This window comes from Drosophila obscura, unplaced genomic scaffold (genome assembly GCF_018151105.1).
Source record: "Drosophila obscura isolate BZ-5 IFL unplaced genomic scaffold, ASM1815110v1 contig_165, whole genome shotgun sequence".
NCBI lineage: Eukaryota > Metazoa > Arthropoda > Insecta > Diptera > Drosophilidae > Drosophila > Drosophila obscura.
Genome location: NW_024542752.1, coordinates 2,999,057 through 3,022,812, shown reverse-complemented (window position 1 = coordinate 3,022,812; position 23,756 = coordinate 2,999,057). Strand labels below are relative to the sequence as shown.

At 45.1% G+C, this 23,756-nt stretch overlaps 1 protein-coding gene and 1 long non-coding RNA gene across 5 annotated transcripts; one reads left to right on the top strand and one right to left on the bottom strand.

Annotated features, from left to right (window-relative positions):
* The first annotated feature begins 1,027 nt into the window (after positions 1–1,027).
* On the top strand, positions 1,028–2,003 carry LOC111066301. Its single transcript, XR_002607061.2, has 4 exons — positions 1,028–1,056; positions 1,352–1,495; positions 1,557–1,862; positions 1,989–2,003. It is a non-coding gene; the product is annotated as an uncharacterized LOC111066301 (long non-coding RNA).
* A 900-nt stretch (positions 2,004–2,903) lies between these two features.
* Positions 2,904–22,746, bottom strand: LOC111066307 (neurogenic protein mastermind). 4 transcript variants are annotated; one of them, XM_022354800.2, is made up of 11 exons: positions 21,926–22,742; positions 19,482–20,033; positions 18,643–19,412; positions 11,550–13,197; positions 11,219–11,481; positions 10,903–11,131; positions 9,943–10,200; positions 9,750–9,862; positions 9,573–9,653; positions 6,758–7,104; positions 2,904–4,640 (listed from the first exon to the last, which is right to left on the bottom strand). In XM_022354800.2, the coding sequence occupies exons 2-11, from the start codon at positions 19,997–19,999 to the stop codon at positions 3,762–3,764; spliced, it is 5,106 nt and encodes a 1,701-aa protein (XP_022210492.2). In that variant the 5' UTR covers positions 20,000–20,033; positions 21,926–22,742; the 3' UTR covers positions 2,904–3,761. The 4 variants fall into 4 exon arrangements, with proteins under 4 accessions (XP_022210492.2, XP_022210488.2, XP_022210489.2 ...); XM_022354797.2 differs by lacking the exons at positions 2,904–4,640; positions 6,758–7,104 and adding exons at positions 8,168–8,286; positions 14,679–14,719; positions 14,857–14,929 and having other exon boundaries at positions 18,643–20,033; positions 21,926–22,746; XM_022354796.2 differs by having other exon boundaries at positions 18,643–20,033; positions 21,926–22,743.
* Positions 22,747–23,756: the final 1,010 nt, after the last annotated feature.

Sequence of the window (23,756 nt, the reverse complement as noted above, 5' to 3'; positions counted from 1 at the left end):
GGACTCTCTATGTGCGGAATGTCTAATGAAGCCACATAAATCAAGTGGCAGCAAACCAGAAAACATTGCAATCCTCACCAAATGCCCAACAATCTCTGCCTTCATGGCCCCACGCCCCACCTCCCCTACCATGGGTTTGCCCTCATCCATCATAACGGTGGACTGAGAGGGTCTCTCCTGGTCAGTGCCAGGGCTAATTGAAATTAAAAATGTTGCCAAGAAATAACTGAGTAATTTTCATTCGATTGCCAGGCCAAAAAAAAAAAAAAAAATGCCACCACTGATTTATGCTAATGTAAAGCAGAAAAAAAAGCAAAAATTAACGGCTAATTCGAATATCGCAATATTAGCGGTAAATAAATAGATGCAAGCAATTAAGCAACAGCTGCATTTTTGCGATAGAAGATACTGATGAGGCACAAAGGCCTCAGCGGCTGTTCATACCAGCCAGGTATATAACTAGCCCATTTATTAATGAGCTACTTAATATCAGGAAAACTTCTGCCCACTGCGAGGTAATAACTCACTTAAAAAACCGCAGTCCATTGAGATTGTTGTTCTTCGGCTTAAACACCACGAATCCCTGGCAAATGCACCAGCAATATTCAGGCCTAAGCATGCCATTTAAAGGCGCGTAAGACGTCTACTCAATCTTTTAGGCATGGTAGGTAGACCTGCATTCTTTTCGTTCAAACAAATCGGCACCGTAGTAGGCCAAATTTCTGTTCAAAACCAACTGTCAAGACAACCCAAAGGATTTTGTTCAGAAAATATTCATTATTCTGGCAGAGCTCGTGTGAGACAGTTAGTTTTTGTATTTTTATTTAAACAAAATCGGTAGTAAAAATAAATTATTAGTGAAATTACCAATCAGTTTTTAATGCTCAGTGCTGTTTTTTTGCGGTTTTATTCTGTTGGTGATGATGGAACCGGTCTTCGAGATAGGCTAGAGGCTTGCATCCACTCTCGACACGGCTGCTCTTTCGCATGTGTTTCGAAAACTGCGCAAAAAATATTATTTTAATTAAAACTGCACACATATACCCATTTAAACAGGTAAGATGAATTTAGAATGTAGCTAACAAATTCGTAATTGTTTTTCTAACAGAAAAATTCGGACTAGAGTCCGTATGGTAGCGGGCACCCTTGGAGAAAGGGTACCGGGCCCCCAAACTGAACACGACTACTGACACGTTGGTGTGGCGAAAACACCAAAATAATTTCAATTTACATACTGGTTGCGAAGAGATCGGTTAATGTTCAAGTGAAAAAGTACACATGGAACCCATTTAAACAGGCAAGAATAATTTTGTAGATATTGGTTAAATATTTTAAATGTTTTTTCTAACAGAAAACTATGGACGAGAGTGTGGATGGTACCGGGGCCCATTTCTAGTTAGTCTAGACTCTAGAGGCTTGCATCCACTCTCGACACAAGAGCAGGCACACACTCCTATAATCCCCAAATAAAAAGAATGAACTCCCATTTAAACTGGTAAGATGAAAATATATTTTATTTGATTTATATTCTATATGGTTTTCTCTAACAAAAATAGAAACGAAAGTGCGGATGGTACTGGGCCCTCTTGATGGTGGTTTAGGGGTTTGCATCCTCTACCACAACATTAAATCTCACACCTATTGATGTATGCATATATTATTACTCTAACAAATTATATTTTAAATATAATAGAGTTCAAGGGTTTTCGTGTTTCTTTTGAGGGTATGGAAGGATAAGAGTGCAGTAAAGAAAAAAACGCAGATAAAGAAATTTTCGTGCCATTTAACGATCCAAAACGACGATGAACCAATTGGTATTACAGCTCTGAAAGGTGTAGAATAATACGTGAGCTAACCATGAGGTAATTTAATCGAAATATAACAGAAATGAGTATTAAAGTTGGTGGGTTTCTTGCAAACACACTGAACGTACCACTCTTAGCGGTTAGGCGCAGCTTTTGTTTTTTATCTGTCTCCCCGATATGTAGATACCCCCCGAAGAACCGCATTGGAAACATCCAGCCATCATGTTGTGTATATCCTTTATTTGGTATTCGAATTATTTATTTCTTGTAATATTAAAAAAAAAAATGACAATGATCACATAAAATATTTTTCGCTTGTAAATTACAGAATTTTCTTGTCATACAATACAATATTATAAATATTCATATATATACTATATATATATATATATATATATTTATATATATTAATTTGGTTTTTATTTGTATTTATTTTAGTGTAATTATGTTTATCATCATAATTTTTGACTTCATTAAGTACAATGCATTTTTTAAGCCTGCTATTTTTCCATACTCTTTTGCTTTCCGTTTTTTGCTTTTGGTTTTTGGTTTTCTTTTTTGTTTTTTAATTTAATTTAATTTTTTAAAATTCGTCTAAATTACCTTTTGGTTTGGGTGCCCTTTTTCTTCATCACTCCTCCTCTCTGGCGATTTATTTTCCTTCTCGCGCTTTTCTTTTGTTTTAGTTATTATATTTAATGTTATGATTAGACGTAAGACGATACAAAAAAAAGGTGACATTATGTTCAACTACTTTTTTGTTACTTAAGCTTACACAATTATATTAATTATGATTCTGGTTTTTCGTTATTCGTTTTTGAATGTATTGCACTGAATTTTAGCCTATTTATTTCCATTGATTTTTCGCCAATTTGTTTTTCCTTTCTTTGTGGGGGGCCTTGGTTAATGCCTTTTCGCCAATTTCGGCAATTGGGGGGTCACATTAAAACTTATGATCCTACAGAGGCAACCACGCATATTTATATACCTTTTGTGTATGCTCTTTTGTGGAATATTCATATGTATTTCCTGCCGCCCCAAACATAAAGATCATACATACCGGCGATACACCATACATTTAGTTTTGGGTACTATCTCTTGATATTACACACACATTTGCCCTTTCATATTCAATATTACAAAAAAAAAAAAAAATTGTAACACGATTACATCCTCTATACTTTAGTATTGAATATATTTTCTCGTTTATGTTTTTTATTATATCATTTTATCTCCACATTTTGGTGTTTGACTTTTTCTCTAAACTAAACTTACTTTGAGGGACTAGAACTCGGTCTTTGGGGTTTAGGGCTGGGGTGGGGTGGGGTTTTTGCGTGTGTGTGTGTGGGTGGAGGGGTTGATTAAACATTTAAGAACATTATCCATTTTGTATGCAAAAAATTGACCAAGACATCAACACCAAACAAATGCCCTACAATTAACATATATGTACGTTGTTAAACTCCTACTTCTATATTTATGTATGCTTCTATAACTTCTAGTTTTCTTTTAGTATTTGATACAGACAAAAAAAAAATTTGTTAATCGTAAATCGTATTATGAATTAATATTATTACACACTTATTATTTTTGTTTTTTTTTTTCATTAGGTTTCAATACTTTATACAGTTTCTATCAACACGACGAAAGCGTCTAGGATATAGGATGTGCAACAGCTCAATCTAACACTAGGAAAAGGATCTGTCCGTTTTCCAGGAGCACGCGCTATATACGTAGATCTCTACAGATATCCATGCGCTATATGTATAAAGATCCTTGGGCTCGGGAGATGCCTCGTTCGTCAGGTTAAAGCATCTGTACCCAATACCCCACACCACAATTCTTACATATAGTCTGTTTTCTCCACTCTTTGGGTAGTATATATACACACTCACGAACCCTGGACGGGATGGAACATCGGCTGGATACCGGCTGTTAGTTTGATATCCTCCTCGTTTAGATGGGTGTCGGCATCAGTTTGCCGTAGTCCTGGTGCATGCTTGGCTTCACCGAATTGTAGACGGTCCGATCGGCGTCATCGGGCAGGGCATAGACATCGGGCGGAACGCAGAGCGACTGCAGCTTGGAGATGTAAGAGTCGAAGTGCTCGTGCGGATGCGGGTGCGGGTGACCGTGCGGATGGCCGTGCGGATGTCCGTGCGGATGCGAGTGTGGGTGGGCATAGCTGACGGGATGATGCACGGTATAGGCATGATGCGGCGGCACCGGCGGTGGACACGGTGGCGGGCCACCACCAGTACCCGTCCCACCCTGATGACCGTACATTCCGCCACCAATATTACCGCTGCTGGCCGATGGCGGCGGTGGCGGCGGCGGCAGCAATGTGGAGTAGGCCGTGGCGTGATCTCCGCCGCTGCCGGCTATCAGTTGACCCCCGGCGCACACACTGTCCAGGCCATGGCCCGCCACCAACTGACCGCCGGCGATCGAGGCCGAGACAGAGACCGAAGTGGGCGGTGCCGGTGGCGGTGGCAGGCGCACATGCTCCAGCAGCGTGATCACGTTGTTGCGCAAACTCTCGTAGTAGTTGTTTAGATTGGCATTGGGCGGGGCCACGCTCCCGTCCACCGGTGCATGCGACATCATGCCACCGACATTCGTGTTTGGGTTGCTGTGGCCGGTGCCTGGCGTCAGACTGCTGATCGAGTGGCCCAGATCGTTGCTTCCGTTGTTGTTGCTGGAGCTGGTTGCGGCACCTGTGCCGGTACCGCTGGTGGAGCTAACGCTGGCGAAGGGCGATTGACCGCTGGGCGAAGCCATGGCCACATTGGAGGAGCGCTGCTGTTGCTGATGGCCGCTCAATGGAGAAGCCTCCTATTAGAAGGCAAGTAGAGAGGTTACGTTGCTGATTAGAAAGTATTGAAGCTGCCGGATCGCAGGGCGGAGTTAGACTACAAAGGCGATGGTCACGGGGCCAGGTTTCAATTAATTCAATTTCCTAAAATTCTCAAGGATCTGTGCGTCGGTACGTCTTGCCGTAGCTCGATGTAGATCTCAGAGATCCCCCTGTGATATCCACACTCAAACAAGTGCATTTCAATGTTATTTCCAATGGAAACTGAGTACCGAGTATCTGGGAGCAGGGATCAGGTTGCTTCGTATCGAATTGAAGTGAAGGTGTGGGCTGTTCCTTTCGTTTGGAATTTTTGGGGGCTGGCCACAACCCGCATGGGGAGGGTTGGACATTTCTACCTCTAAAAATACATACATACATACATACATATGTATGAACATTATGCACCTCGCCTAACTCACACTCACACTCCCACCCCTACACAGAACCACTCATGAACCGTTATGTGCACATATGCATGTACATATTTATGTATGTATGTATCTCAAGCAAAGTGAAATTCCAATAAGAACGCACCAAACACACAAATACGAAAAAAAAAAAACAGGAGTGGATGACATGAAATGAAGAGCACGAAGGAGGCACAACAACAATAAGAGAAGCAAACAAACAAACAAAAAAAAAAGAAATCGTCTGAGGACGAATCATCGACGAAGCCGTCACGAGCGCACAAACGAGAGGGAGAGAGGCTAAGTGGTGTGGGAGAGCAGGTTCCCTTATATTTTTTTCTGCCTTGCCTCTTGATATTCGGAGTTGTTTGAGCACACACACACACAGACGCACATGTCTCCCCCGCACCATCGACAGCGTGGAGGCTACGAAAGGTTAATGCTGTCTGCCTTGGCCTCTTCTGCTGCTGCTGCCTCTGCCAGTGCTCTGCCTGAGCTCTGCTGCTGCGGCAGCGCACTGCTTGTGCTATGCTTTGGCTGCTTGTGCTACTACAACTGCTTGTAGCTTTACCCACCTTCCCCTCTGCTTGCTTGCTGGCACGCTGCTCAGCTTTGACCGTAGCACAGTTATTTGGTGTGTATTTCTTTTTGTTGCTGCTTTTCTTTTTTTCTTTGTCCGTTTTAGGAGCAAATCGAATGGTGTTCTGCGATTTGCTGGGTTGCTGCGTGTTGGGTTGGTGCCTCGCCTCGCCTCTGACGGGCTGCAGCTGCCTGCGCATGACCAGCATCACTCACACCAAAATACATACTGACATACACACACTGTGGTCTAGGGACATGCGTGTGTGTGTGTATGGGAGCTTGTCGCTTGCGTTTAGGGGTGTGTCTGTCTCCTGCCACCTCTCCAGCTACCTAGTGGAATCTGATTCGCTGCCACAGATGCAGTGCGGATGCAACGTCACCGATTGGTTGGCTGACACATTCGGGTGGGTAGGGAAGGGACTGACGTCCAAAGTGCATTTCGGTTTGAATTTTAAATCTAAAGTTGATTGCTCCTCTTACAACTGAAAGATATTTCCTACTGCAAACAAAAATTGAGTGAATTCTTTATATGTTCTACCAAGGAACAGATTTTCCATTTATTGGGCAATTATTTTTAGTTGGAATATCGCTTCAAATGGTAATCCAACATTTAATTGAAATCGGACTACTATTTGTAGGTACTACGCGCGTACTTATAGCAACAAAGTTAATCGTACAATGACGCGTCGGCGTTAAAAGTTTTTACTTTACTCTTTACTTCACTTTACTGTACTTTGCCTGACTTTACTGTAGTTTTGTTCATTGTTTCTGGCTTTGGAGACGTCCTTGAAAAGTGTTAAGACAAAATTCAGGTGCCGATAGACAGTTCGGGCAAAACAAGAAAAAAAATAATAAAATAAAAATAACAAGAACTTGGGGCAAGAAAAAGAACTCCACTCAAAGTCTCGTTTTGAGCCAAAGTTTCTGCTCGGCAAAGTCTGGCCAAACTTTCCGGGGCGAGGCGGGTAAAATTTCCCTATGACCATCATATTATGTGCTACAGGGTGCACTTAGCCTAGTTAGATATAGTCTGTGTGTGTGTTTGTGTGTAATGTATTTTTTTCATCTCATAATTTGTTGCCGTCAACGAACCTGAGCCTACGTACCCGATCGCTGGTGCTCAGCTGCGACTCCATCGCATTGATGTCGGACTTGAGTCGCATCATCTGCGATTCGACACGGGCGTTCTCCCGCTGCAGCTCGGAGATCTCCGCCTCCAGGGTGTTTAGATCGTCGCTACCATTGCCGGATGCTGCCGCCGCTCCTCCGCTCTTCTCGTTGTTGCCACCGTTGCCGTTGCCGTTGCTGTTGTTGCTGCTGCTGAGACTGCTGTGGGCACTGTTGTTGCTGCTGCTGGTGACTCCAAGGCCAACATTAACGTTGAGTCCAAGGCCTCCAACGCCGACCCCAGTGCTGCCCACGCCGCTCATGACAATGTCCAGGCCGCTTCCTCCTGAATGGTGGATTAGGGATAGTTGATGGGAGAGAGAATGGTAGGTCAAAGGACACAGTTAGTGGGTGTGCCCGGTAGCGCTCTCTTAGGATCTAGTTTTGTTTTTCTTCTTGTCTCTGGCATTCCTCGGGTTTTCTATGTGCGCGTGTGCTAGCAACTCAATCGGAGCGTGTGTGGGTACGTGGGTGTGTGGGTGGGTGGGTGGGTGGTTGGTTGAGTGGATCAATAGAGTGCGTGGAACAGAGCTTGTATACAATGCACATGGATCGCTGAACGTGAAACTCTTCTTGGAAATTACAGTAGTAAATAAGGGGAAATGGAAATGAAGGAGCCATGTTCTGTGCCGTTCGCTTAGGCTTTCCATAGTCAAATAAAATGAAATTGCTCTGCTTGAATACTCTGCTTGAAGTCACTGCTTGAATTCACTGCTTTGACGCGTCAACGTCGCATGGAACTTTTACGCGAAGCCACGTTCAATGGAGTTTTGGGGGTAACTGCTTGCAGCTTGGGCCACAAGAAGTTATCTTTAAGCGATGCATCACAGTTTGAGTTTCAAAACACCGAGTGAGTGCCTCGCTTGAGTAGAGTGGCTTTGATGTGTGTTTGGACTGTGTGGCTGTGGCAGTGAGTGATGATGTGGCAGTGATTGGTATATGATATGGGATGGATATGTGATTTTCATCTTTAAAATACATATGCACATATGTATGCATGTATGTGTGTGTGTGTGTTTGTTGCTATGTATGTATCTTCGTGGCTTACCTTGATCGACAGACTCTCTGGGATTATTTGTATGTACATTTTTTGTGGTTTACTTGAATTTATTTTTTTGGTTTTTTGATTTTTTGTGTGGTTTGTATAACAATTTGTGGCTTGTTCGCTTTGCTGTATATATACATATGTATATGTATTTCTCCATGTACATATATGTATATACATACATACATACATACATGTTTTCGTTTTGTTTTATTGGGTTTTCTGTATTTCTGTTCTGCTTTTTGATTTTGTTTGCTGGTGCAATTGCAGTTTCGTTTTTGTTTTTGTTTTTTCATTTGCATTTTTCATTTATTTTTGGTTGGTGGTTGTGGTTTCAGGTTTTCGATATTTCGGACTGTTTTTGATCAGTTTCATTTTCTATCTACAGTAGATACTCGGCACCGATACAAAATGTTGCGTAATCTAAAAGAAAACGCCAACAAAAACCATGAAACGAAACGAAAAGAAGGAACACAGAATTAAATTAGAATTAAAACTAGGAATTTAAAATGTTTTTTTTTTTATTGTTTTTTTTCTTTTCTTCTATTTTTTTTTCTTTCTCTTTTTGTATTATCTTCTTGTTTGCCTTTTGTTTCTCTTGTTCTTTAGACACACACACACAAAGGATAAGTTGTGTGTGTGTGCCTAGAGATATCAACGGGTCGATCGTTCATGTTATGTACCAGGTTGTTAATAGAGGATTTATTGGTTGGTTTGTGGAGTGGGGTATTTTGTTTTGGTTTTTTTTTTTTTTGGGATTTTGGTGTTGGATTGATTGTTGGGGTTTTGTTCATAGCCCGTATCCTCTTTAATTTGAAAATGATAAAATTGATTTTTGAATTCATAAATCCTATTCTTTTATTTATTTATTTTTTTTGTTAGCATTTTCCGAAACCAAAACCAAAAATAAAGTGTTTCTTCTTTGAATATAGACTTGTAACTCATGTTTTTAGGAATACGTTTATCTATTCTTTTTCAATCTTTTGTAAGTATTATTTTTTTTGACGTTAGCACACGCACACAAAACTCCAACCGAAAGTTAGTTTTTTTTTTTTTTTAACTAAAATCTGGCAACAACAGAGACGAATTTTGGCATCTACTTTTTTTGTTTTCTTTTAATTTTTCAATATTCTTGTTGGAACGGAAAAAAAAACAATTTAAGGATAGTTCTGTTGTGGAAGCGATGGAAATTGTAATAAAGGAATACTTTTTGAATACTTTAATGGGGCTTAACCTTTAAGGCTCCCTTTCTGAAAAGAACGGCATCATTCTTGTGAAATTGTCACGAAGCTGAAAGCGATTCCTTAATCATTCGAAAGAAAATGAGAGTGGCTGGTAACGCCCGTGGAAATGCTTCTATTATGACTTTTTTTTTTTGTAACTTTTAATGTTAAATCAAAAGCTATGAGAATACCTTTATCTGGTGGTTTTCTTTTCGAGGAATTCGAGTACCATTTAAGGTCAGCTGGAACCACATTAGGTTGATTTTTGTTGTATTCTTTGATAACTATGTACAGCCTGTTCTCAGCCTATTCTTCTATGTGTTGCAGACTTTAGGAAAATGCCATTATGACCCAACCTCTGCCCTGGTTGAGAGGTGGAGGTGGGGTGGTATAATGACAATGGGCCCAGTTCATAACAGAAAAAGAAACGCGCAAGAGAGAGAGAGAGAGAGAGAGAAGGAGAGATAGAGACCTTTGACAACTTACCTGTATAACCCTTGGGATAGACCATGGTGACCTCATCGAATTTGGGCTTCTTGATTCCCTGGCCACCCACAGTGGTGCAGGCTGTAGCAGGTGAGAGAAACAAAAAGGAAGGAAGAGTGGCAAGGCCAGATGGTGATCATGAAAGCTTCTTGTGTGGTCTCTCTTCAGGGTTCTTACCATCGAACTTCATAGCTGTGGCAGCAGCCACAGCGGCCTTGTGCTGCTCCACAGTGCCCCCAGCCTCCAGGACTCTCATCTTGTTCCGATTTGCTATGGGACAGCCCGAAGCACTGGAATGGACAGAGAGATCGACTCCTTTTTATAGAAAACCCCTTTGGAATATCGAACAGACCCCACACTCCCAACTCACCTTCTGTGGGAGAGAAACTTGCCGGTGGAGTGACCGGAGCCATCGCATCCTGGTATGGGACATCTGAGCGGCTCCGAGTCCTGGCCATCGCGCGGCTTGCTTTTGGGTTTATTGGCCCGTGGACATCCGGAGAGGCTGCGGTGCGATGAGTAGTTGCCGGTCACATGGCCAGAGCCATCGCAGCCGGGCGTGGGGCACTTGAGCTCCTGCGAGTGCGATTGCAGATGATTCCGGTCGGAACGCGAGCAGCCCGTCAATCTGTGGTTGGTTCGGGGTGGATGGAACATACGTACAAAGGGGATTACTGCCTGACCCAAAAGTATTAAACCAGGCCAAGAGTGCTCTTGGTCAGATAAGATTGCTCCTTCTACTATGTGTATGTGTGTGTGTGTGGGTGGGTGGTTGGGGGTTTGCGTGTGTGTTGGCTAAGACTTTGGTCTTGAAACTTTTAGTTTTAAAGTTTCATTAAACCATCTGCCATTGAGTGGGTGGGAACTGGTTTTATGACCGCTCTGCGTCCACTCTCCGCCACTAATCATAAATATTAAAGTCTCCGGGCGTGTGGCTCATTGGATTTGCCTGAAAGCTTTAGCGACATTTCGTTTGAAGCGGAGCTCGCTTCAGGTGGGTGTGCAACACTGTCCGATGGACACTTTCGGTTGACTGATGGCTACATAGATAGATGTGCAACCCACATGACAAAAAGTCTTAAAATAATTTTTTTTTCCCTTTTTTTTTTTCAGGACTGTAATTTTTTTGTAATCCTTTCTGCTAAGTTTGGCAACCGGAATATTTAAATCTAATTGAGAAACATTTCAGTTAAATATTTCCGGGAACATTTTATGGAACTTGAAAAGTTGCCTGATGAATATATTTAAGAACCGCTTCTTTTTTTTTTTTTTGTGGTGAATTCATTGAACACGGAGGTCTCTCTAAGGCCCATTGTTGGCGCGCACTTACCCGTCCTTGGTCTTGTCGTGCTGCGGTATGTGCTGCGGCGGTGGCATCGAGTAGCAGGTGGCCGGGCTTGGTGAATAGCCGCCGGAGACGGGCGTCGGATAGCCGCCGGGTCCTACCGCCGTCGCATACGGATTGCTGCACTGATACGCGGCTGGGCCATAGCCATGATAGCCAGCCGGTGGATAGTCCGATTGCACCACCATGCCGTATCCGGGATGTGGCGAGTATCCTGAAAGAACAAACAAACAGATCAAACTGAGACGTTGCTCACAGCTCCCATTAGAACCGTTTCGTTCTGCTTTTGTTGGTTACTTACCGCTGGGATCCCTGTACGTCTCGATGTAGTGTGAACCGCCGCTGTCCGGCGTGGATTCACGGCTGTAGGGCCGCGGTCCACTGATGTGTCCGACCAGTCCGAAGCCTAGTGGTCGCGGCGGGCCGCTGAAATCGACGGGCTCCATTTGTGGGGAGCGCGGCGGTCCGTTGGGGCCCAGAGCTCCGCCGGGCGCTCCGCTGCCAAATCCCTGGGCATGGCCCACGACAAGGCCATCGGCCCCATACTGGGGACTGGTGATGATGCTGTAATCCCAACTAATGAGTGATCTGGTGGATGCTGTGCTGGAAACTGCTGTGTGCTGTCTGCTTACCTGTGTGGGAGTCTGGTGACGCTGAGGTCCAGGGTCTGTCCCTGCGGACTGGGCACCTGGGGGCTGGCTATATTGGGGCTGGCGCCCGGCTGTGGGCTGCCGTTGCCCATGCGCTGGTTGTATTGGTTGTGGGAGGCTGGTGAATTGAAACCGTGCGGACTGGAGGAGGTCACCGATGTGGATCCGGATAGGTCAACCGCTGGCGCTGGCACGCCTCCCACATTCGGGGTGGGCGAGGAGCTCTGTTTGCCGTGCTGCTGTTGCTGTTGCTGCTGTTGCTGCTGCTGCTGCTGTTGCTGCTGCTGCTGTTGCTGCTGTTGCTGCTGCTGCTGCTGCTGGTGGTGTTGCTGTTGCTGCTGTTGTTGCTGCTGCTGCTGGTTCTGATAGGCGGCTGCGGCGGCGGCCGCTTGGGCAGCGGCCATTTTCACGGACAGATTGATGGCGGAGAAGCCCGGCGGCAGGGGGCCCATGGTGGGATCGTAGTGGTACATGGGCCGTGGATATATCGGCCCCGCACCGCCGCCATTGGCCAACTGTTCCTCGTGCTCGGCCTTGGCCAACATAAGCTGCTGCTCCTGCAGATACTTTTGCTGCTGCACCTGCAGATCGTCGGCGCTTTGCGGCAGATAGTGATAGGCTGCCGCCGCCGCCGCTGCCGATGCTGAGGCAGCTGCCACGCCCGCCACAGACGCCACCTGGCGCTGTCCATTGGGACAGCAGTTGGGGTCGTACCGCTCGAAGCCGCCGGCCCCAGTCGAAACGGTCACCGCCGACACGGAGTCAACTGTGGCAAAGGCGGGCGCCCCCACCCCCACCGATGCGCTGCTGAGGGAGCTGAGCGAGGTGGGCGGGTGCGGATGTGGATGCGGATGTGGGTGTGGATGCGGATGGGGATGCGCCTCGTAGGCACTCCTCGCCGTTCCAGGCGACAGTTCGCTGGCATTGGCTCCCCCATTGCTACTCAGCAGCTCACCGCCCACGGCGTAGCGCATCTGCTCGTACTGCCGCTCCTCGGCCTGCTGCTGCTGTTGCTGTTGCTGTTGCTGCTGTTGCTGCTGTTGCTGGTGCTCCGTGTGGTAGCTGGCAGAAGGATCGGGACCGTCGTTGCCCTCGTTTATAAAGGGTCCGCGCTGCTGGTGGAGTGTGTGTTGCTGCTGCTGTTGCTGCTGCTGCTGCTGCTGCTGTACGTGGTGGGCGTGTGAGTGGTGGCTCTGTGGGTGGGGAGGACTCTGCATGCCCACAAAGCGATTCAGGTGCGGGGCATGCAGATTGGCATCGCCACCATTGGAGGAGGTTGTGCCACCGCCACCGCCACCGCCACCACCGTTAGTTGCCCCACCGCCGGATGCGGTGCGAGCGGTGCCCGGTGTTGTGGATGCGCTGGCCGTCACACTGGAGGCGGGGCCGGGCCCGGGGCCGGCTGCATCGTTGGCCAGATATGAGTGCATTGGGCTTTTGTTGTACTCCGATTTGATGCTCGCTACAGGACTGTACTCCGATTTGATAATGGGCATTGTTGTTGCACTCAGCTTGTTGTTATTGTTATTGTTGTTGATGCAACTGGTATTGTTGTTGTTCAGATAGTGACTGGAGGCGATCTTCAGTTTATCCAATGGATGCAGCTCCTTTTCGTGCTTCTCCAAATCCGCTAAACACATTTAATTCCACAAAGCCAAAAAATGGTGCGCAGAAAATAAGACAGAAATAAGTGTAGAAAAAGAGAGAGCAAGAGAGAGAGAGAGAGAGAGACGAGTTAAATGATCATTCTTCAAGAATTCGAAAAAAATGTTTGCAAATCTCAGCTTAGTGGTTCTGTGGTTCTGGTGGGGTTCCGTGGACGCTTTTGGGCCCAATGGCCCAATGGCCTCGTGGACGGACGCACCTGTTCGATCAATGTTCGGGGGCTCGCTATTCAGACGACGACTGGCAGAGCGACGGACTGCGCGCGGACAGCCGGAGAGGCTGCGGTGCACACTGCGGTGCGGCTGGACGTGTCCGCGTCCATTGCAGCCCGGTGTCGGGCATTTCAGTATCTGTTCGTGCAGGGCCAGCACTGTTTGGTTATTCGATTCAATTCGATTCGATTCGGGTCGGGGTTTTCGGTTCAGAGTGGATGGGAAATTTGATTAACGATCAGCGATATTCAAAACTATCACAACTACAACAGCAACATCAACATCAAATAGAAAGGCATACCACACAACCAGTGAAGTCATGGCAGAGAGAGAGGCACAGAGAGAGGGAGAGAGAGAGAGAAGGAAAGAAAGAGAGACAATAGAGCAAAAGAGACACAGAAAAGGAGACAGAGAGAGAGATCCATCTAACGGTATTTCAAGCAGAGCCTCCTCAAAGCTTTCGTAAAGGAAGCCAAGCCGCTAGGCAGCCCACAGCCACATGCAACTAAACACAGAGGAAGGAATAGAGATAGGAAGAGACTTAAGAGAAGAGAAGGCAAGGAAGTAGAGACTCTAAGGAGATTGCAGAAGAAACCGGATAGCGAATCCAAGGAATGTACTCTCAAATGACTGTGGAAAAGAACGGTGGACACGAAGAAGAATTGCTATGGCTCATGTCGCATGAATTCCATTTAAAATGTTACAATTTAAAGCACTTAAAGCAGTATGAAATATATATTTAATGGAGACGATTTTTTGAAGTGGGTCTACCATAAAAACTAGACATAGCTCATCGGAGTGGCAAGAACTCGTCAGTGGATGGAATTACAGAACAAAGTGTATGGCAAACAGAACTAAGAAAAAAAAGTTCTGAAAAATTCTGATTCTGAGAGCTAAAATCGAAAAGAATTCAATATTTGGCCGAGATGATTCAGAATATATAGTATTTAGCAGAATCTAAGCTATAGAAGAGTATTTGTAGAAGGAAGAGCTTCACAGAAATTAACATACACACACACACACATGCTTTTATATTTTGTTGCTTTTTTTTTTTGGTACGAACTACGGGAAAGGAAAACTCAGCGAATTCTTTAATTAAGCTCAGCGTATCAGAGTGTTAAGAGTGAGTGAGAGCATAGACAGACACAGACAGGTAGAGAGACACAGATAGATGGAGAGGATAGATCATCTACAACGCATAGGAATATCTAAACGAATGGAATGGACAACTTACATTCTGTGGTAACCTTATCGCGCTTCGGACAACCCGATAAACTGCCCAGGCCAAGCATGTTCAGAGCAGTGTGATGAAGCGAGAGAGAGAGAGAGAGAAGAGAAAGAGAGAGTGGGAAAAAGAGATAGAGATTGATTTCGCATAACGGCACAACACGGGTTAAACGGTGCAACGGTACCTGCGATGATGCGAATACAATCCGGTGACATGTCCTTGGCCAGTGCAATGCGGCGTGGGGCATTTGGCGCCATCTACAATTAACCAATTAACAGTAAAAAGGTGATATCAACGAAGCGCTGAGCAAAAAAGCGATTGAGCGAGTTAAGCCGAGACAGGGAGAGACAGAGAGAGACAGCGAGAGAGACAGAGAGAGACAGCGAGACGCGCGAGTAAGCGAGCGGTTTTCTAATTAATTATATGTGAAGCGACAGCGAGAGACAAGTTTGACGCTGTCCAAACCCATGCCACTCTACCACCCCCACCCTCACCCGACCCCTTGCAGCCTTTACCTATGATCTAGCCCACTTCCCGCACCCCGTCTATATTTTTGTGCTCACAAAACCCTCTCCAAAAAAGCAAACCTTGAGGAAGAAATGCTGGGAAAGCAAACGACATACGAATTCTTTTAGCCTAAATAATTAATTAAAATTTGATGGAAAACAGCTTTGCATTATTTACTTTAAAAAGCTCACACACACACACATACACGCATACGGCACACAGCACACATTAGACAGCCCGAGAGAGGGGTGTGGAGGCGTAGAGGAGTGTAGGTGGTGTACGACAGCTTTCAAAAATCAAACCAGACCCAGACCCAGACCCAGAACCAAACCATGTCGTACAAACGGAAAAACTTGGCCTTTTTCTAAGCGCGTATTCCTCTCAAGATAACAACCATTATATGTACCTTCCCAACCCATATACATATACATATACACGTACATATACATACATATGCATGAACGTGTGTGATATATCAGACAGTCGTGAGGGGTGGTGTAGGGGGGAGGGTGTAAGGGCGGCCTGGTTAATGAAATACTTTTCGAAATATTTTGCTTTTGCCAGCTCTTTGTTGTTGTGTCTATTACGTGGCCGGGCAAAATGTCAAACTGCAGCAGCCAGAACAGCGCCATGCGGAAAAGGTAAAAACCAACTCGACTCTAATTAGAATTTAATTAAAATCAAGTGGGAGGGGGGGCGAGCAGCAGCAAGCAGCAGGACGGCCAAGTGTTTTTGTGTGCATTCGAATATTTTCAACTAACCAAAAATGTTTGGCAAAAATAGATACGGTAGGAAATAACCAGAAAAGAATTCCAGCATTGCATGGCCGAAGCAGTGGGTACCCTTATCCATTTCTACTGTGTCTGCTGGAGCTATAGAATACTACAGGTACTACTATATAAAGAAAAAGACAATTGACAGCTGCATGATTCAGTTATCGTGGAAGTCTTTATAATCAGTCATAAAACAGGCGGACCTTAGAGACTGCAGATTTTTGAAATCGATGAATATTAAAAAGTTCCACTAAAATAATTAAATATTCGAAGCTATAAAGATATATCTTCAATCGGGTATTTTTGAAGATATACCAAAATGGAGCTGTCGTTATGGATCTTATTTTTCGTTCATTGGCTCAGAGCTCTGCTCAAAAGAAGGGCTACCCTCTGCCAGGGTATTAAGAAAGAAACTACAACTAAACACACACACACATGCTCAAAGGGTTAAGCCTAATAAGCCACATTAGCGAGAGGCAGCAACAATAATAATACCAACAAAATTTGGAATATGAGTGCTTGCCACACGCTAATGACTTATTACGTGCCACACACACACACACACACACACACACACACACTCGAAACTGCCTCTATTTTAGAGCTTTCGAGCCTTCTGTCAACTATTTAAAAAGTCATTCAAATTATATGAATACCAAAGTCAAGCCTGAAAAGAGCGACACAGACCCTACTACATACATTCATTTATATATATACATACATATGTATGTATGCATATTGTATATTCATGTTTAAGGCTCATCTATGGCGGGCGGTCCTCTGCAGCATATTAATGCCAAAACATAATGACAAAATAAATATGCAAAAGTGGTTTTGAAGGAAAACGTGCTCATAATGCTTTATATCTAATCATACACCTCCCCCCACACGTTTTCCCCGCACACTACTGACAGTCTGGTGGAAATTGTACAGCGAAATTAGTAAAAGGCAAAGCTCAAGGCCTTGCCAAGCCAAGCCAAGCCAAGCAACGCCAAGGAGGCACTCACTCAGCCAGAAGATGTGTCTGTCTATGTCTACGTCTAGTTCTGAACGTGTGTGTGTGTGTATTGTGGTATAAAGGGTTTACAAGCCATTAGTTGTTGTTGTGTGCCTCCCCTACCCACCCATTCTGGCCACCAAAATTGCTGCTCCCCTGCCCCACTAGTTATACCTTATTCCCACACCCCATACCCACACGCCATACCCATACCCATTCCCATTCCCGATCCCATTTTCATAACGACAAAATCGCTTAATGTCTTTTGGCTGCCTCACTCACACTCTCTCACACGCTCCTTACCAGCCAGAGAGCAGCGTATTGAATGAGCTGCAAAAAGGGTTTTATTTTTAGATATGCCTAGAAGTGGGGCTGGGGGTGGGGCTCATACAAGTGGGGAGGTGAATGTCGAGTGCTGTGGCAGCAGTCAAATGTGCAAATAATAACAACAAAAGCCAACATTATAATAATGGTCGTAATGTTGCCAATTACGCAAGCAGATTGAGTGTCTCTCTCACTCTCTCTCTCTCTATCTCTCTCTCGTTCTGAATTTTAATGATTGCAAAAATTGTTAAGACGCTGTGATCAAAGCATGCCTAATGATAAAGCCTAAACGTATTTCGCGAAATTCTCTCCCTGTGTTTCACTGTGGCACATTTCTCATAGGGGAATGACTCTGATTCTGGTACTCGTCCGAAAACAAAGTAGTCGAAAGTCATCGATAATTCGATAAATGCAATTTTGCGTCATTGGCAACTAGAGCTATTTTGTGGTAAATATTTCACAATAAGAGGACTACAGATTTTACAGATTATAAATTGATTTAATAATAAAAAATGTTCTTTGTTTTTTAATTTTTAATTGAATGCATTTTAAAAGTGCTTAAATTTGATGGGGCAACTTTCACGCATCATCAATAAATTACTCGCTGTGTCGATCGTTTTTCTCGCTGGTCATTGGGCGAGTACTCGTATTCGAATGATCACAGCTGTGCTGTTCAGTAACTAAAATTGATGTGTCTTGCTGTAGTGCACTTGTGAACGAATGCTAGAGTTGGAGTAACTGCTGTGTGCCAGTGATTTTCGCTGGTTCTTAAGTGGGGTGGGTAATATTGACTACAGACTGCAGCCACTCGCTCATTCTCTGGTGAGTTGATCACAACACAGCACAGCACAGAACAGAAATGTTCCCTTAATTGGGTGCGAGAATGACCATAGAATTTTCATTGTATTAGATTAAGTTGCTACGTTCACTCAGTCGTTCTTTATCTGTCTGTTCTGTAGCTGAAGGTGTACTCAGTGTACTGCCGCTCGCTCATGCTATATGTACCTATAAGTAATTCATCCATAAGAACATCACACACACTGGAAAACTCTCTCTAGGTCTTTGTCACTTTTTGGGTAGGGGTTGGGACGGGTTGAGACTGTTTTGGGGGAGGGTGGGGTTTTGGGCGGGTTTTGGGGGCTTTGTTCTGTTTTTGATTTTGCCAATTGAAGTGGTAAAACTCAATGCAACAAGAAGTCTCGCTCACATCATCAGCCGATCGATCAGTTGAACCGTAACCGGAGACCAAACCGAACCACAACGAATCACAGTACTGTGATGCTGGAGCACAGTATCCGGGATTTGATTCACACCAAATCACAGTCAAACTGTAAAATCTCGTTTACTATGCTTACTATGAAGAACTTACCGCGATTCTGGCTGCCCGGCGAGTAGCTAGGCGCCGGCGTCGATGTCGATGTCAATGTCGCTGTCGCTGATGCTGTCGATGCTGCTGTTCCTCCTGCTGTTGGCGGACTACTCGTGGATGGTGGAGTGGCAACCAGAGGTACACCGACAACACCCTCCCGGGCAATGTCCTGCATCACTGAGGCTGCCCGACTGCCCACGCCTGCCGGCTGCAGGATCGTATACTGTTTGGCATCCACCTGGGACCCACCATGACCTGTGCCCGTTCCTGGCAATGCTCCCAACAGCGGCTCCTTGCTGGTCTTTGAAGGCTTTTCGCCCAGCTGGCTGGCTATGTCAAAGGCGGCCCGTGGTGGCAATGGAGTCGGCTCCAGGCTCAATTGCTGATGCTGTTGATGCTGCTGCTGCTGCTGTTGACTGGCGGCGGCGGCTGCCGCATAGCCATAGTAGGCCAATCCGGCGGCGGACTCTGTTGCTGCGGACGCATTGTAGGCGCTTGTCGTGTAGTGAGCATGGGCATGGGCCTGGGCCTGGGCATGGGCGTGGGCGTGGGCAGCGGCCGCATAGTTGCGTTTGATGAAGTCGATGGGCGGCTTGAAGGCCGAGGCGGCCTGGGCGTACACATTGCTGGCGGCCTCCTCCAGATCCATGTCGTCTGGTCCACCACCCAGAGCTGTGCCAGTTGCTGTGACCGGGGCCAGCTTCTTGCCCCGCTCGCGATCCTCGAGCGTGGCGCCGGCATTGAGGCGGGCCTGGTCATTCTCCTTCTGTCTGTGGAAACGTGGAAACATGGATACAGTTGCAGTTGTTGTGGGAGTTCTGGGTGCAATGGCCTCATACTTTTGTTTCTCTTCGAAGAGATTCTGGAAGGGCGGTGGATTCTCGTCCTGCTCCTGCAATCTGTACAGATTGGCCCGGGCATCGGGCCAGCTACCGGACAGACTCTTCAATGCCGCCTGCGTCTCCCGTATGAGTGTCTCATCATCCTGATCAGCATCGGCGGCGCCGCCCGGAGCTGTCATCTTGGCTATTCCGGCGGCTACTGTTCCGACAGTGTGGACGCTTGTCGGAGGTGGACTCTCGGGGCTATCCAGTATGGGGCCCTGTTTTCGTTTCTTTTGTGGCAATATGTTGTTATTGTTGCTATTACTGTTGTTGTTGTTGTTGTTGAGTGTCGCATCCTCATCGCGACTGCAACGTTTCCGGCGCTTGATAGCTGTCGTCTCCAGATCACTGCTGTTGTTGATGCTGTTGCCACCGCTGTGGCTGTGGCTGTGACTGTGGCTGTGGTTGTGGTTGTTGCTGTTGCTCTCTGCCAAAGGCGTATCCTTGGCGAGTGGCCGCTTGGACAGCGCCATCTTGTGGGTGGCTCTACTGCTCTAAGCCAGTTCGCTGATCAGAAGAGATTCAGATTCGAATTTTTGGGATTTGAATAAAAATTTAGACGATTTGTGTGTTGATAACGCGATGAAATTTTGTGTGTGTTAGGCGTGAGGCGGCATTATATTCAACATCAGCATCATCAGCATCCGTAATCGCAGTAGATTGAAGATCGCTTGCAAGGGAGAACCTGCCCCGAGACTATACCAAACAAAATCGAACCGAATCTGAAGAGTTACATACAATCGAACGTACAGGGTGGGCTATACATTGTACGCATATCAAGCAAAGCTATTAGGATATGCTGTCTAGTGGGGAATTTGTGAATTCGTTCCCTAATTTTATATGTTTATATTTTATTGCTGCTACACAACCTCAAAACTTAAAAGACTTGCTTACTATCAATGTATAAATATTTACACATAATAATTAACGACCACAAAACACTTGCCTTGCCGATATGCAAGGGCCCTTATGCCTGATGCCTCGCTAATAGCAAATGATTTCACAGCTACTTCCTTTTTTTGTTTTTTTGTAAACTAATTTTATAATTTTAAGTAATTTATTGGTCTACATTGTTTGCTGTATGCGAAAAATTGCCTGAGTGAAATGAAGAAAGACTGTCACATTATCGATTTCCAACATTTTGCTATTTATTTGCTGAAAATTGTATTCGTTCAGTTAGAAATAGTTTTGTATTCTAATTTAAAGTGCGAATGATCCAACTTATATTTATTGAACTTTTGCTAATTGATAACGACAATATCCTATGGGGGAATCAAAAGTTTTCGAATAATCTAAGAATACCATTCTGCTGCTGCTAATGCGGTAACGTTCGCTGGGTCTCAACTCATAATACACACAACTACGAGTATTTTCTAAATGCAATTCCATTGAATATGAGTATGAGTAAAACCCTTAAAAAATTCTCGATTATCGTTTGCTCAATTCCTTCTTCGTTTTTGTTTTGTCAATTTATCAAATTCTCAATGTGATTATTCTTGTTGCATTGAATTTCTTGTATATATTTCGCTTTTAAGTTTCGTTTTTTTTTTTTTGGGTATCATTTTCTGCATCGTTTGTTTCAATTTCTGTTTTTTGGTTTTTTTATTTTTGTTTTACTTTGAATATTTTTTGTTGTTGATTTTTGGGGGCAGGGGCGGGTCAAATATATGGCTAAATTAAAGGGAAAAGTCTGTTTTGGGATCAGTTCGGTTCTTTGGCGTTCTGAGAAACTCGAAATGTTTTAAGGGTTGAAGAGAGAGACAAAATTGGCTAGGAGATTGATTACAGATTCAAATATATATGAACTTTACCTATTTTGTGAATTCTGTTTCTGTTTCAGTTTCAGTTTCAGTTTCGACTTTGTTTTTTTTTTTTAGTTTGGTTTCAGATTTCTTTTTGGATTCTGTTTCGATTTTTGATTCAGTTTATTTGATTTTCGGTATTTGTGTTTGTTTTTCATTTAATTTTTTCGATTCCAGTTTCCATGGGGTTGCCGATTTTCTATAAGCATTTGATTCTTCTTTATTATCACTTTCTGATTGGACACTTTTTCAACTTTTTCTTTTAAGCCTTGTTCTTCATTTTTATCTTGTGTTTTTTCTCTTATTTATTTTGTCTTTTTTATCATTCGTGTTGCGAATCATTCTTCTGTGCTGTGAATGCTGCTGTTGCTTTGCTGAACTTGCTGCTGGTTGATCTTCATCTTTTTTGTTGCCTCCACATACACACCTGCACACACACACACACACACACCAAGCACTCACACACACACAAACTGATTTGGAAAAACACCAGAGGAAAAACACAACAACAAAAAAGAAAAAAAAAAAGAAAAGAAAAACTACTTGAAATAATTGAAACTAGAAAAAACGAAATAGCTTTTGTATTTTGGCACTCACTTTGGTTGGTTCAAATTTGTATGAATTTTTCAACGGTTCGGCTGCGGCACGCCGCTTCGACGTCTTCAGGGATTTAACAGTTTAAAGTTCTTCTTGGTAGATCGGCCGATGGAGCGTGCACAAATTTTGCGGCATCGGAGGCGTATACGCAATATCAATTAGGCCGCGAACTTTCCACTTTTTGGGACAATTGTTGTTGCCACTATATTTCGGTTTGTTTTTGTTCGTTTTGTTTCTTATTTATTGTTTGCACTGCACTGTTTCAAAATCGGGTGCTAAGGGGTGTGGGGGAAGAGGGTGTTGTGGATCGGAAGAAGGGGCTGGGGCTGGGGCTACTAGTCTATAAGCAGCACGACCTCCGGAAGAGTTGATTTTAGTTTTGCGCGTAGTTTGGAAAAGTTTTTTGTTTTTTTTTTTTGTTGTTTTGTCGTAACTTTGATGCCGCGCAAAAGTTTGAAATGTCTCTGTGGCCTCCGTGCTTCTCCGTGGTTTCTTTTGTGTTCTCCGTGCTTTCTTTGCTGCTCTTCGTGTGTCTACGTTTCTGCGTATCTCCGTATCGCTGTCTCCGTCCGTTAGTTTCTCTAAAAAGAGGTTGGCCTCTGGGTCTGGGGCCGCTTTTTCGCCGCTTGGGCGAGAGAATTGCAATAAAAGTCGTCTGTCTCAGCGAGGCGGCGGTGTAGTCCGGACGTCCAAAACCCGACTGCTGGATGCGTTTTGGGGTAATAAAATTTTACATCGGCAGCAGCGCGACGACCAGCTCAGTTGGCGTCGACGCTGACAGAAGCAGCGGTGTTAGCAGCGTGCGGCGCAGCAGCAGCAATAACAACAACAACAACAAACAAAAAAAACGACGAACCAACGGAATGGTCGAACGAACGCATCGGAACACTTTGGAGCCTGCTGCCTGCCTGCCTGCCTGCCTGTACGGGGGATTCCCAGCTAATCTGCTGCTTCTGCTTTTGCTCTTCCTTTTGCTCCTGCTTCTTCTTTACGATTGCACTCGGACACACATACACACACACACACACACACAAACACATAAATACACATAAAAGACTTCGGCTTCGCCTACAATTCGTTTACGTTGGCGAGGGGGTTGGTTAGTTAGTTGGTTGGTTCCGACCACGGTTCTCGTTTGTGTTTCGGGTCGTCGTGTCGTTTCGTGTTCCGTTATGTTCCTTTCTATGCTGTTCCGCTTCGTTTTTGACTTTGCCTTCGCGTCGCGTCGCGTACCGTTACTCTCTCTTTTTGGGGCCCAGGAGAAAGGCCGACAACGTGCGTGTCTACCTGTTCTAAGTTCGCTGCCAACTGACAGTTTTCCCAAAGTTGTCGAACTCTTAGAACGCGATGAAAACTGCAGCCAAAAATGTTGTCGATGTCGACGTTGGCGTCGATGTCAGCGCCTCTGTCGCTGTCGCAGCCGAGAATGGATGTTGCTGCCCCCACAAAAGACGTCAGCGTCGTCGCTCCGAACGGGCGTCGTGTTTTCGGAGTAAAAGCCGAACGCATTTCGTGGCCCTTTGGAATGCCTTCTCCTGTTTGGTCGCACAGCGTTAAAGCCCGCTGGTAGCACAGTTATCTGTATGACAGTTATGGAGTCGGCGCAGTTCAGCTCAGGCAGCTCTGCCCACCCCTTGTATACTGGGGGGGGGACTGACGTCGACGTCGACTGAGCGTTGGATTCGGGTTCGGGTTCGGTCAACAAAATGTCTCCGAAAAAAATCGCACAGACGTGGCCGGGATGACGAAGGGCGCGCAGGGTGATACGGCGCATTCCGTCAGCCGTCAGCCGCCCGCCGCCAGTCGCTGATTTGGCTTTCATTTTTTGGGG